This window comes from Jaculus jaculus, chromosome 8, assembly GCF_020740685.1.
Source record: "Jaculus jaculus isolate mJacJac1 chromosome 8, mJacJac1.mat.Y.cur, whole genome shotgun sequence".
NCBI classification, from domain to species: domain Eukaryota; kingdom Metazoa; phylum Chordata; class Mammalia; order Rodentia; family Dipodidae; genus Jaculus; species Jaculus jaculus.
Window position 1 is genome coordinate 135386567 of NC_059109.1, and position 14085 is coordinate 135400651.

The window sequence follows — 14085 nt, forward strand, 5'->3', positions numbered from 1 at the left end:
GCTGCTGACAGCTGGGCTGTAATTCAATCAAGGACCTCTGCAGTCGGGCCTACCAGAGTCACATTAGTTGTTTGGTCCCCCCTCCTGCCTAGAGCCCCACACAGCTGCACCAAATACTGACGAACGCCCGCATCGCCCCAGGCCCGGATGATGCATAGCGGGTTATAGCAAAGGCCAAGGCCAAGGGCTCTCAGCCGATGGAGACTCCAGTGTCCAGGAATAGAGAGAAAAGAAAGAAAGAAACCAAAAACAAAACAAAACAACACAGACACATCGGTCCAACAACCAGAACCAAATGTCTCCTTTTATTGCAAAGTCAAAACCCTTTTTCTTTGTCTATTTATACAGAATTTTCACTAAGGACCACTTTATTCGACAGCCATGGGTCCATCGGTCCAACTGTTAATAAATAGTCTTAAATAGGAAAACAAACGTGGGGTGTGGGGGGGGGAGTGAGCTTGTCCTCAACAAGGATGAAAGGAGCATTTTGAAAAGGGCTTCTGGTGGAAATAAATAATTTCTTTGTCTTGTCACAACTATTTACATGTTTAAATGTACAAATGATGCTATCCAGGGGCCGCCTGGGGCGTTAAGTAGTAAGAAACTTATGCCAAGAAGGAGTCACGCAAAAAGCCCCGGATCTGCCAACACATGTAACAAATGACAGCAGGATTCTCTTCCCCAGTGACCAGGCGGTGGAGGTTATAACCCAGGGTACTGAAGAGGAGAACTAAGCAACAGAGAGAAAGAGCAAAAGCGCCCAGTGTTTCCCAGAACCCACCTGACAGAGACGGAGACCCGCTCCCCATTGGACCGGTCTCGCCTGGATCATCTCATCCTTTGTGGATGAAGGAAACGTTTTCAGACAGTCAGGACTCCCCACAGCTTCATATTGCGGGCGGGGGTGGAGCTGGTGCTAATGCAGTTATGGGACCACAGAGCCACACAAGGCAAGGAGTGGTCTGTGCCCAGAGCCACATCCCAGTCAACAAGTATGGTCAGGAGGTGACCCACCGGGTCCTTCTGTTTGTGAGTTGAGCCCAGCACATCCCACACCCTCAAGACTGCCCAATGTGCTCTTCCTCTCTCTCATGTTGGGGAGCGAGCCTGTTTGCCAGGCCCTCTGACAGAGGTCAGAAAGTGAGGCAAGGCTGTCACAAGGAGAAGGCTCTGCTCCCACTGTCAGAGGCGGGGGGGTGGGGGGTGCTTGGAGGACAGCGTCCCGCACACCCTATACCCGAACCTGTACCCATGGGACCTAGTAATCCTGTTTCTACTCGGGGTTGAGCTGCAAGGTTTGTCTTACTGTCCTTCCTTGCCCACACTGCTGCAGTTTCTCTCTGATTTCCTACCCTGGGGAGGGTGTGTGTGTGTGTGTGTGTGTGTGTGTGTGTGTGTGTGTGTGTGTTACGCATGCGCGCTCGTTCATTCCCGCCCCCGCATGCATACCTCCTCAGCCTCCTCCTCTGAGCAGACATTCCTCTTTTCCCCTCCCTACATCTCGAATTTGGGCAGGTCTGGGTAAACACAGGGCCCTTGAGGCTTCAGATTGAAACCCAATGGGAAGGAGGGGTCCTCCCCGCCTTCCATAGGCCCCAGCTTCTGTTTATTGAGGTTAGAATAAACCAAAAAGAAAAAAAAAATCAGGGATTAAATTGTTTAGGAAAATATATCTGTAACATCCTAACCATTTTCACTCATGGGTTTTATTGTGACATTTATTACAAGGACTTCCGCTTGACTTCCCTTTAGCACAGAGACCGAGCGCCCACCCTGGCCACACCTTTCCTCCCGCGCGGCTCAGGGCCCGGCTGAGGGGAACTTGTAATTACCTCGGGGAGCCAGAGCACCTCCGGACTGCGTGGCGGGCCGTGGCCAGGACTGGTTCTTTGGAGGCATTTTTTTTTTTTTTCCTGTTAGGCGCTGCTTGTCACAGCATGTAGGGTCTTGTCCATAGGATGCCTCTGATGACAATCTGCTTGCCAACCACTGGGTGCTCAGACCCTAATGCCTTCCACCCAGAGATCGCAGAGGAGGGCTCAGGAGAGGCGGCTGGTCTTCTGGCTCCTTGCCAAAGTGGGCAGTGGCAGATGCTGGACGGTGAGACACCGCAGATCCAGAGAAACGTGGCTCCCCCCTCCCAAGGGTCAGACTCCTGGCAGGGGCTAGTGGCAGCCGCAGGCCCGCACCACCATGTTCCTGTATTTCTTCAGGATGACGTTGGAGCTGTCGTCAAAGTAGAGGACGGAGATGGCGTTGAGCTGGGTGGGCGCGCAGCAGGGCTTGGGCACCGTGTCCGGGTTGATGAAATGGACCTGCAAGACAGCCAATGCCAAGAGCACTGAGAGGCGGTGGGTGCTGGCAGTCTGGCCTCTGGACTTCTCCAAGATGGCCACGTGGTTCACGTTCAGAGCACACCACGAGACCTAACCAGGTTTAGGACATGTCCCCATGTCACAGATGAGAGATCCAAAGGACAGTGTCCAGGGTGCACAGCGGGGGCAGAAGCAGCGGGGAGATGCGCGTGCAGCTGGGGAGCGGTGGGGCTGCCCCGCACCGCGAGGGGTGAGGCCTTCCCCGACTTAGGCAGAGGGAGGAAAGGAGCTTTGTCTTAAGGACTTGCCTTGCATGTGCAAGGCCATAGGTCCAACTCCCAGAACCTCAAAAGAAAGAAGAAAAAGCCCAAAAGCTCTTCCGTCGTCAAAGGTAGAGCTTGGACCAGAAGAAATGACGGGGTGAGGTTTCTCCCCAGGACTGAAGTAGACGGGGGGGGGGCACGGGACAAGGAGACAGCGCTCCTACACGGAGGGGCCGGGGAGGGGTGGCCCTGGCGGTGAGCGCTGCGTCACCAGAAACATTCAAGCCAGGGTATTCGAGCAGGTGTCATGACAGGCTCAGATGATGCTGGTGGCAGGGAGCTGAACCTGGGACTCTAGGCTGAAAGCAAGGCCCATCACTCTTCCAGAGGCTCTTGTTGGTACAGTGGGAATTACAGCATCTAGCCGGGCGTGATGGCATACGCCTTTAATCCCAGCAGAGGAGGACTGCCGTGAGTTCGAGGCCAGCCTGCGACTACATACTAAATTCCAGGTCAGCCTGGGCTAGAGTGAGACCCTACCTCACAAAAACCAAAAAAAAAGGGCTGGAGAGATGGCTTAGCAGTTAAGCACTTGCCTGTGAAGCCTAAGGACCCTGGTTCAAGGCTCGATTCCCCAGGACCCACATTAGCCAGATGCACAAGGGGGCACACGCGTCTGGAGTTTGTTTGCAATGGCTGGAAGCCCTGGCGCACCCATTATCTCTCTCTATATATCTGCCTCTTTCTCTCTCTCTCTCTCTCTCACTCTGAAATAAATAAATAAAAATTAACAAAAGAAAATTTAAAAAAAAGAAATAAAGAAAGAAAGGGGAGGGAGGGAGGTAGGGAAGAAGGAAGGAGGGAAGAAAAGAAGGAAGGGAGAGAGGGAGGGAGGGAGGGAGGGAGGGAAGGAGGGAGGAAATAAATTACAGTGTCTTCCCAGAGGCTTCGTGTGGGGTGCTGACTTCAGACCCTTGTTCTCGTCTCACGGTCCCCAGTGATCCTACAGAAGGTTGACTTGAACTAGCCATCTGTCCACCCCTTCACTCTGGCACTTTGTCCCTCTGAAACTCCCCCTCCGCCCACTGGACAACTTCCTCCCCTGGAGAACGACACCCTGTGGCCAAGGGTGTAAGGACTGCTCCCTGCAGAGTCCCCAGGTCCTGGGGCTCAGTAGACAATAAAGAGCTTGAAGGACTGAACCTCAAAACTGAGTCCAAGAGCAGGCTGGGAGGGGCAGCCACGAGCCCCTCAAGGGGCCTGTGGTCCTGACAAACTAAAGCCTACACCCGTTCCAGGGGAGGACCAGAGGCCGGAGGCTGAGTCCACAGCCAAGTCCATCTCAACACAGAGTGGCGTGTCAACACTCAAGAGTGTGGTCCCCAGCTCGGGCCACTGCTCAGTGAGGCACAGTGACCAGTGCCCACACTGCTGTAGGAGCCCAAGGAGTGGGAGGGTCTGAGGCTGCGTTTATTGTCACTTGCATAAGACATCGTCTTCAGCCTGCAACAGACATCACCGTGTGGCAGAGAACTGCTCATGCTCCAAGTTGGAGGCAACAGAAGCCACCTGGACCAACCCCCTTGCACTGATTACACCTCTGGGTGGCACCTACCAGTGTCTGCACGATGGCATGGTTGGTGGCATTCATGTAGGAGTTCAGAGGGAAGGCACACTCCCCCTCACAGTAGTAGGCGGCATAGCCTTCGGGCGCGATGATCCAGTCCTGTGGAGAGAAGAGAGTGGGTGTGGGGGAGCAGCTCCGATGTGGACAACCTCCTCCTGTCCAGGGGACCCAGGGTCTGGTCACGGGCCTCCTAAGCAGCAAAGGGGTCCTGCAGGGCCAGGAGAAATGGCCTTTGGTGACCCCAGCAGACAAGTTAAGGAAGATGGAAAGAAAATGGTTCCTGAAGGGACATCTCTGAGGCTGTGAGTCCTGGACAGGAGGTGGCACAGCAAGGCAGACTGGTGTGACAGAGACCACCCAAGGAACCAAGTCTGCCCCTGTGAGGTGGTGACACACCCAAGCCCGCCTGCATAAGAGACTGGTGACCTGCCGAGGCTCAGGTGACCATTGCAGACAGGGCAGACTCCGAGCCCAGGCACGCTGATGGCAATATACCCTTCGCGCTGGCGCCAGTGTCTGCTCGCACAGCAGTGCTGCCCAGCCCACCTTTAAAGTCCTCGCTGACCCTCGGGCGCGCGGGATCTTCCAGCAGCAACCCTGGAGTCCGGTTTCTGCTCTAGCTCCACAGTGCAAAGCCGCTCAGCTGCCCGAGAACGGCGGGGAAGGGCCCCGTGGCTTTCTGCATGCCCCGTGCGCTGCAGGCAACTAGGCGCTGTACCAGCAGAAGGGCCTGGACTCTCCTAGCTAACGGGCAGGACATCATACCCTCATGATCTCGCGACGCCACACTGGGCAGGGGCATCTGAGCTGTGTACAGCAGACACAGAGTCAAGGGCACTGCTATGGCTCCAGACCCCACGGCGGGGGGAAGGGGTGGTGTCCATGAGCAGATGCTGGGTCCTCAACATGCAGGAGACCTTTGTCATGCATAGGACCTTCCCTGTTGTCCCTGAAGCCACAGGTTGGCTCAGGAGCAAGTACCTGACCCCATCGGGAATCTGAGTCATGGGAAAGGGTAGGAGAGGCCAGGGGAGGGAGCCGGCTCTCCAGGCTGGGTCCAAGATTCCAAGCCCCCAGTGTTGGGTTCCAGGTGCCAATGATATTCCTGCCCTTTGGGTCACATGGGATGTCCACAGGCCCAAGTCCTACTCGGCCGTGGCTGGACACGCGGGGTGACGGGGACTGCGGCAGCCCCTGCCCTTACCTGCCAGCCCAGGTCTCGGAAGCTGACAAACAGCTCGTGCTTCCTGCAGGCCTGCCTCTGGTCGCCGCTGCTGGCTTCTGTGTTGACAAGGAGGAGAAAGAAACACGTGTTTGGGACCCTCTGGCTCTGGCAGTGGGGGAGCAGCCGTTGAGCATGGCGCTCCGAGCTGTGTGGCCTCAGTGGGGCCTCCAATCCCGCTCAGAAGGACCTGCCTCTGGGCGACCTTGCCGGGGCGGCCAGCCTGACTCAATCCCTGCAGGGCCGGGAAGAGCAGCGCTTGGGCCTGGGGCCCAGGCCCTCCCTGCCACCATGGGGAAGACCCTGGAAGGCATCGAGTCAATGCCCCTGGCCCTCCAGAAGTGCAATACTGAGGGTTCTCTAAGAAGCAAAAATAGTGTGCTGGGGGGTTTTCCAGAAGGACATAAGCTTGTCATCATTTGGGTCAGAGATCAAAAACTTATAAACATGGCCCGAATGTCTGTTTGTCTGTCTGTCCATCTACTCTCCCCACACCAAGTTGTTTATTCTTCCCTCCAAGCAACTACAGGATCGGCCTTTTTCTGAGCTTCCCATAGCATTGTGTCACACTCAGCGTCTGAAACACCAAACCTTCCCGCCACCGCCAGCCTGGGCCCCGGCACTCTCCTATACTTGAATGCCTGACCTGCAACCTGTATATGGCTGGCTCCTACTTGGCAATCTAGCCTGGGTTCCAATGCCACCTCCTCAGAGTCCTCCGATGTCACCGCTGTGTCCCTAAAGCCTAGTGCTTGTCGGGGGAGCGCACGGGTCCACAAAGACACACCACAGCTTCGGCCCATGCCTCTGATGCTCTGCACATGGGAAGGCCCGGGAAGGAAATGAAAGCAGTGGGGGAGGTGGCCAGGGGCAACTCACAGAACAAAGTGGGAACGTCCAAAAGAGCAAGGAGGGCTTCCTTTGCTGACCTGACCCCGGGTGAGTCCCCACGGGCTCTCACGTGGACCTGGACGGAACAGCTCATGTCGCAAAGGCCCCTGGTGGCAAACCCACCTTTCCCCAGCAGCTGGTTCCAAGGCTGAGGACTGCCAGCACATGCCCTGCCCTGAAGGCAAGGGCAGGTGGCGCAAGTCAAACCTCAGAACCCAGGGGTCCGCCCCCCCTGCCACGGCCTGCAAGAAGAGCACGGCTCCGTGTGGCTGCGGCCTCAAGGCCGAGCACGCTGAAGACGGGCCGGGCAGCAGCTGCAGGCACTGGGCTGGGCTTCCACTGCTCAGCTTTGGGCCGGCCGAGCCCAGATCTGACCTGCCTGCTTCTGTAGGCTAAAGCCCAATGGGCTTGGGTTTCTGTGGCTTGCAGCCCACCTTTCTCAAGGGAAGCCCATCCCAGTACAGGGAGTGGGTCAGCTGGAGGCCAGGGGAGGATGATGGAGGGGAGAGCCAGAGTCAAGCCAGCCTGTACGGTAAGGCCTGACCCCAGAAGGCAGGGCCAGCAAAGGGGCTGCCCCAACCCCGGATGCCACGCTGCCTCCCCCAGCTGTTCTGCTCTGGGGGAGAGCCCCCCCTGCCCAGGTGCCTGAGTACTCAGACTGGCGGCTTAGCCAGCGTCTGCTTGCAGCAGGCGACCTTTCCCTACACACCCCTGTAAACATGTGAATATCATAGCCTTTTCCTCTGAGCCCACTGACAGGCCACTAGGTGTCTGTGAAGGGTGACACTCCTTTGGGGTCTGTCTTCTTGAATCACAGGTAGCCCACCTGCAGGAGGCTTGGAGGTTAGTATGAAATGGTGCAAGGCCAGGCAAATGCTAACACTCCAAGGTCAAGACCAGAGCACCATGAGAGAAGAGCCCACAGAGCTGGGTGACGTGGTCTGCCCTCTGGAACAGTTGCCAAGTGGACATCTAAGATGGCATCCATCCATCACAGAACCAGAGCCTGGGGCTGCAGTTGGCTCTGCAGACCCCACAAGCCCATACCCCTCCTCCCTGTCCCGGGACACCGTGCTTTGCTCCACACACTCAGTTAAGTAGGCTCTTTTAAGCAGGACTCGAGAAGAAAGTGCCACGATCGATCAGCAGCCTCCGCCAGGAGTTCAAGAGGGCGAGTAGCGGCTGAATCACTTTCTCAACTCTGTCTTGAAGTCAAGCAAAGATACATGGCTTCATGTCCAGACCTAAGGCCCAGCAGGAGGGGCCGGGGGGGGGGCAGTGTCCGAAGCTAGTTGTGGGCCTGCTGTGGAAGGCAGCCCTGTACTTCCACCCTGGGACCGTGCTGCTCCGGGAGGAAGTGGTTAGAACTCCTGGTTCTAATCCCAGATCCTTCTCCACAACAAAAAAGCACCAGCCACCAGCCATGGTGCAGCCACCTCTGCCAAACCCTGCCAGGACAGCTGACAAGTTAAGACAGGTGTTCAGCCTCACGGCCACCCCCGTGGGTCAGCTGAGGAGGGTGGCCGATTGCCAGGGTGTTGGGTTGAAGGAAGTGAAGGGCCCAGGTTCCCCACCCAAGCGGCAGCATCTCAGGAGCAGTCGGAGTCCTGAGGCGGGGAAAGAGAGCTTCATGCAGAGGCATGCTAGGACCCGGGCCCCTCCCCGGGCCGTGTGCGTGCGTGCGAGACAGCAGTCGACCTGTGTGGCCCTCCAGCAGGATTCCTGGCTGGTGGTCACGTGAGGAGGTGGGAACACTTCAAAAGGTGCTGGGCCCACACCCACGCCAGCGCCTTCTCACCAAACCCAGGGGCTTATTTATTTATTTATTGTTAAGTTAAAGTTCCAGGCAGGGTTTGGAAGCACTTAAAACAAGCATAGAGAGTCGGAATCCACAAGGACACGGACTTCAAGCCAGGTACAGAAGCCACCTGTGAGGTAGTGGCCGCCCCACCCTGGGGCTAAGGTAAGTGGGCATCCTGTGGGAGTGGGAGGGGCAGTGTGGGGAGGGCAGCTGCGAGTCCTCAGGCCCAGGGCACACAGCTGTAAGCCGAGGGAGACTTGGCTTCGATGGGACTTGCCAGCACTTCTAGCCAGGTGGGTTTGCAAAGGCCTCTGGGTCGCCTCCAGCGGGGAGCCACACCCTCCCGTCACCCTGTCCTGTTCCCTTCTCAGAGCAGCCAGCCTGGCCCCACACCTGCGCCACACTCCTCAGCCGGAGACTAAAACTCCCACGTGTTCTTGGGATGGATTTCACACCACGTTTTAGTTCCCAAGAGAATGTTCTAGCCGCCCACACTTCCAGCTCACTCTCTGACGCAACTACTCTGACTTAAGGTGCCACGGAGCCTTGGCACCCACAAGGCCAACAGGCCACTACAGTGGGACCAGCCTGGCCTCGCTCAGTGCCCTCGGCTCACTGCCCATGGGAAGTCTTGTCTGCACCCCTGGCATGAGCCTGGTTACCTAGTCGTTGCCCTGTTGACGGTTGCCACACACAGGTAAGGGTAACAACCACTTTAGCCTGTGCCACACAGCTCCTCGGGGCAGCTTGCACCCAAACCTACCACTGAACCCCAGTCCCAGCAGCCCCCAACTATGAAGGGGCTCAAATAGGTTCTAATTTGGGGGAAAGCCTATGAAAGGCTCCACCGGTGAGAGAGAAATCCTTGTGAAGTCCCCAGTCACACACTCTGGAGTCACGTGGGTCACTGGCAGAGAGCAGGAGGGCCACCCTGGGTGACACTGTCTCACGAGCATCAGCTGCCACCCTGAGCCTCGCCTTCAGTTACTCCTGAGTGGCTCCGTCTCGGGCAGAGGAGTCCCGGGCAGAAGTGAACGGCCGCCATCAGCCAGCACACCAGCGGGCTCAACTCACAAGTAGCTTACTTGTGCCAATAAATATCCGACTTGTCAATATGCCTAATCATATCAGAACCACCAGACACGAGCTGATCAGTCACACGGATGAAACCCCTGCACCCGCACTATCAAAGAAGGAGCACCCCAACACTGAGACATGGCAGTCACCCGGTCACGCCATCGCGAGCCTCGCCCAGTGAAATAGCCACAGTGAAGGAACTCCGCCTCTTGTCCTCGGGCTCCGACGTGAGCGCAGTGCCTCCCGTCTGACAGTGAGCCCGCTTCAAGCTGACCCTTGAGCCTGCCTCCCCCCAGACTTGAGTTTGACAGCACTGCCTGGAACAGCTCTGAGCTGCCTTTGGTAACACAACTTCTCTGTCCCCACAGTTCCCCGTGGGCGCGCCAGCTCTCTGCCACGAGCTTCTGGTCAGCCTCAAGCCCCACAGCCCTTTAACCCTCTCTAAACCACTGTCGTAGCTGGCTAGCTGGGGCTGGTTACCTCCAGACCCTTCCCTACCTCTGGGGCCAGGAATAACCGCCCCCCCCCCCCCCACTGTGAAAGGGGGTTGCCAGACAGACACGTCCTCGCTGGCAGATGAGAGAGAGAATCACTGGGTTTACAGCACACTCACTGCTCTCCAGTGCTGTTTCAACTCACCACACCGTGGTGGCTTTATGTCACACAAATGTCATGACCATATCCTCTCACAGCTTAGGAGCTCAAAAGTCCAAAACTGCCCTGCCAGGGAAAGACCCAGTGTCCCGGGCGCCTTCCTTCCAACGGCTCTGAAGATAGTCCCTTTTCTGCCCCTTCTGTCTTTGAGAACCGCCCACATCATGCCTCGCGCCCCTGTCCCACCTCACGGCCCCATCCGACCTCCAGAGCCAGCTCCCAGCGTGTCTGACTGTCCTCGTGTCTCTGACCCCAGAGGCAAAGGTTCCCTCGCTCGAAAGCCCATGTGATTGCTGTTCCACTGGGCCAGCTCCTTATTGTAAGGGAAGAAGATGGCACCCCTAATTCTCCCGGCAACCCTAGCCCATGGTCAGAACCTATACACATGTTCTTGACACACATGTTTTTGAGGGGCCACTGTTCCATTAGCCACAAGTGGCTTCCCAAGGAGCCAGGAAAAGAGCAGCTCCCAGGTCACCCAGCCACGTGACGTGACAGGGGTTTCTTTTAGCCACACTCTGAGCTCCTGGGATCTGAATAGTCACCTGTACTGTCTAACAGAAAGTGGTTTCCTGGTGACATTAATTGCCCAGAGCCTTGCTTTCAGTCTGGGAAACCGAGACATTTTCCTACTTGTGGAGGCAGCCCTCTGCGTGAGGCAGCTGAGGCAGTGTACGAACTTGAGCACAGAGGTTCACAGCACTGGCCTCAGACCCACTCCAGACCAAAATGTGCCACCACAGGACCCTGGCAACTCAGGCGGCCAGGTGCCATCAATGTCCACCCCCTCGTCAGCGTGTGTGCCAGCTATGCCTCAAGTGCCACGATCAGCCCAGCCATGTGGAGCACAGTAAATACCCGGCAAATTAGAAAGTACTTAATAGGTATTGTGGGGGGGGGGAGCAACAAAATTCACCTAAGATGGGCAGATGCCACCAAGCAATGCCGACTAAGGAAATGCGTGCAGTGTGAGGGACAGCCCTGGCCCTAGATTCCAATGCCAGATCTGCAACCCCACGTCCCCAGGCAAGCTGCTTAACCTCTCCAAACCCCAGCTTTGCTCCTCTGTAAGGCAGGAGGCCATCTGACACTGGCCTCAAGAACATTACACTCCCGTGCAAAAAGCTGTGCCCCAGCCCCCAGGAAAGACTGAACCCTGCCGCCCCCAGCAGCGTCCCTCCCGGAAGGCCTTACCTCTCATCCTTCAATGCATTTCTGAACTGTTTGCAATGAAAATGTCACTTTGATTTGGAAATTTTTTTTTTTCCTGATACTAATGAAACATCAGATAAACCTAAAAGTATCTTAAGTAATACATATTTTAAAAGCCTTGTTACCACTACTGAAAAAGTATTCAAAGCAGTCATGAGGGTCAAGCTGTTTTATATTTCTGGAAACAAAATAAAGACACAGCACTGTTTCTCCTTGGCTCCCTCTCCAGGCATGGCCTCCCCACTACTGGAAAGCATTCCATGCATATTTTCATGCTCTCCTCTGCATGCAAGTGCGTGTGTGTGCGTATGTGTGTGAGTGAAGTGTGCGTCACGTATGAGCAAATGTGTGTGTGTGCGTATGCATATGTAAAGCAGAGGTCAACGTCAGAAGTCTTCCTCATCATTCTCCATCTTATTTATTTTATTTTTTGGTTTTTCGAGGTAGAATCTCACCCTAGCCCAGGCTGACCTGGAACTCACTATGGAGTCTCAGGGTGGCCTCGAACTCACGGTGATCCTCCTACCTCTACCTCCCAAGTGCTGAGATTAAAGGTGTGCACCACCATGCCTGGCTTCCATCTTATTTTCTGAGAAAGGGTCTCTCACTGAGCCTCAAGCTCACCATTTTGGCTAGACTAGCTAACCAGTAAGCCCTGGGAATAGGTCCCCTGCCTCTGCCTCCCCAGCACTGGAATTATGAGTGCACCCCCATGCCAGGCACTTTACATGGGTGCTGGTCGTTTAAACTCAGGTCCTCCTGCTTTCATGGCAAACACTTTACCCACCGAACCATCTCCCCGAGCCCCTAGCTTATTGCTTTCACAGAATGGAGATATATGCTGGGAGTGGGAAGGGATTTGGAGATGGCTTTGGGCTGCCTGTTTTTTCAGAGGGATACTCCAACCACCTGCACAGATTCCAAGTGGCCTCTCTGCTTGCTGGGCCTGCTGTCCTCCCGCTCTGTCCACTCAGACCTCCCATGGGAGTGTACCTGTCACACTGGCCATCCTTAGCGCCTCCTGGTTCTTGGGTGTCTTGGAGCGATTCTGGCTACGCTGCTTGCCGCCTGTGGACCGGATGCTGCGGAGATGGACTTCGGTGGCCTTAAAGAAGGCCACCATGAAGGGCTGCTTGTTCTGTGGCCCGTGCCGCCCAATCAGTCCGGCCAACTTGGGGTTGATGCTCTGCCCTGGAGAGGAGTGGGTACAGGGGAGGGGTGAGCCGCTGTGTGAACAGCCATGACTCCGCCCACACCCCGCAATCCATTCATGCACCTGTCTGAGTGCCCACAGGCTCCAGGAGCTGTTTTAGGGGCACAGTGTTTTCTGGTAGGCCCTGCCAACGGCAGGAGTCAGCACGCACTGCCCCAGGCTTGCAAGGAGGTTATGAACAGTAAGCCAGCACGGGGAGGGCTGCAGAGCCAGGCTGAGGCTTACCTAAGATCTCAGCCTTGCACCCCATGGAAGCACCACTCACGTTTCACTGGCCAGGGCAGGTCCTGCAGCCAACCTGATTTTGGGGAGCAGCGAGCATGCCCGTTGTGTGCCTAAGAGGTAGGCCAGTCACCAACAACCCCAATGATGGTGGACAGGCCATTTGAGCAGAGACCAGATGACAGTGTGTAGGGATGGGCACTCTAGGTGCCCTTGGACGAGGCCTTGGAGGACAGAGAGAAGCTGGCCTCCAGGAACTCAGGAGTCTACTAGGTAAGAGGGTGTCAGGGGATAACTGATAAGGGGCAGGGCACACAAACCTCCCAAGGCCCAGGGGCAAGAGCGAGCATTTTGCCGGAACTGTTTGCTGGATGGATGGGTATTCCTTAAAATCCACGTACTCCAGAACCTTAGAATGTGATTGGTATTTGGCAAGGCCATACTGCACCCATGAAGAGCCATGGAAGGTAAGCAGACAGACACAGAAGGCAGAAGCCAGGACTTGCCAGGCATGCTGGGAGCTGCCTGCAGCAGAGAGGCCAGGTCTGGCCAATCCCCCACCCCACCCCGAAGGAGCACAGCCAATGACACCTGGGGACTTGGAGCCTCCAGGCTGTGGGACCTTGTCACAATCTCTTCCAGGTAGGACAGGCAGACAATGCTACTGTAAATGAAAGGCACTGGGCTTGAAGACTGCCTCAGGCCCCCTCTGGAGGCTGAACGTTGGGCTCAAGGACAAAAGCAGGAGGCCAGTAAAATAACCGGAGCTGGGACCTGGGAGCCTGGGGCAGCAGGGGAGAGTGGTAAACACGCCGGATTTTGAAGTTCGTGCACATATATATTGTTTCACACGTGTGTGTGTGTGTGTGTGTGTGTGTGTGTGTGTGTGTGTGTAGAGAGAGAGAGAGAGAGGTGCACCAGGGTCTCTTACTGCTGCAAATGCATACCAGATGCATGTGCCACTTTTTTGCATCTGGCTTTATACAAATGCTGGGGAAATCAAATCCAGGCTAGCAGGTTTTGCAAGCAAATGCCTTTAATGACTGAGCCATCTCCCCAGCCCAAAGTTTGCTTTTGAAGAGCACATTTGGAATGTGTTTTAGTTTCAGTTTTATGTTTGGAAATAAGTTATAAAAGCTGAAAACTTCTGGGCCCAGTAGCACCGACACGGCAGTCACCGCCATGACTCCAGAGGTGGAGACCAGGGGATCCCAAATTCAGGGCCCAGCCTGAGCCTGGGCTGGGAGCGCGGCTCGGGGGACAGCACTTGTCTAGCACATGGGAGGACCTGGCTCCACCCCCAGCCCCACCACACAGACAAGCAACGAGAAAAAGGAGGATATAAAATGTTCACGGAAGCGCCACCATCACCCGGCTTCCGCAGGGGTGATGCCTCCGCCACAGTGGTGTGAGTCCAGGGCTGGAAAATGGCAGGTTCTGATAGTCTTTGAAGGAGTGTGTTGAGAGACTATGGAAGGTATGTCAAAGAAGGCAGTTCTGGGCTGGAGAGATGGCTCAGTGGGTAACCCTGCCTTAAAAACAGTGGGCAACACCCGAGTCCACACCACACAAGGTTGTCCTGCGGCCT

General features: G+C 56.0%; 1 protein-coding gene across 1 annotated transcript in view; it reads right to left on the reverse strand.

The window, feature by feature from the left end:
• Positions 1-1684: 1684 nt before the first annotated feature.
• Positions 1685-14085, reverse strand: part of Bmp7 (bone morphogenetic protein 7) — an 81150-nt gene continuing 68749 nt past the window's right edge. The window contains exons 4-7 of the mRNA XM_004663841.2: positions 12056-12253; positions 5410-5486; positions 4194-4304; positions 1685-2315 (exon numbers count right to left, since the gene is read on the reverse strand). Coding sequence (XP_004663898.1) covers positions 2166-2315; positions 4194-4304; positions 5410-5486; positions 12056-12253 — 536 coding nt within the window. The 3' untranslated portion in view covers positions 1685-2165. The remainder of the gene's footprint in view (positions 2316-4193; positions 4305-5409; positions 5487-12055; positions 12254-14085) is intronic.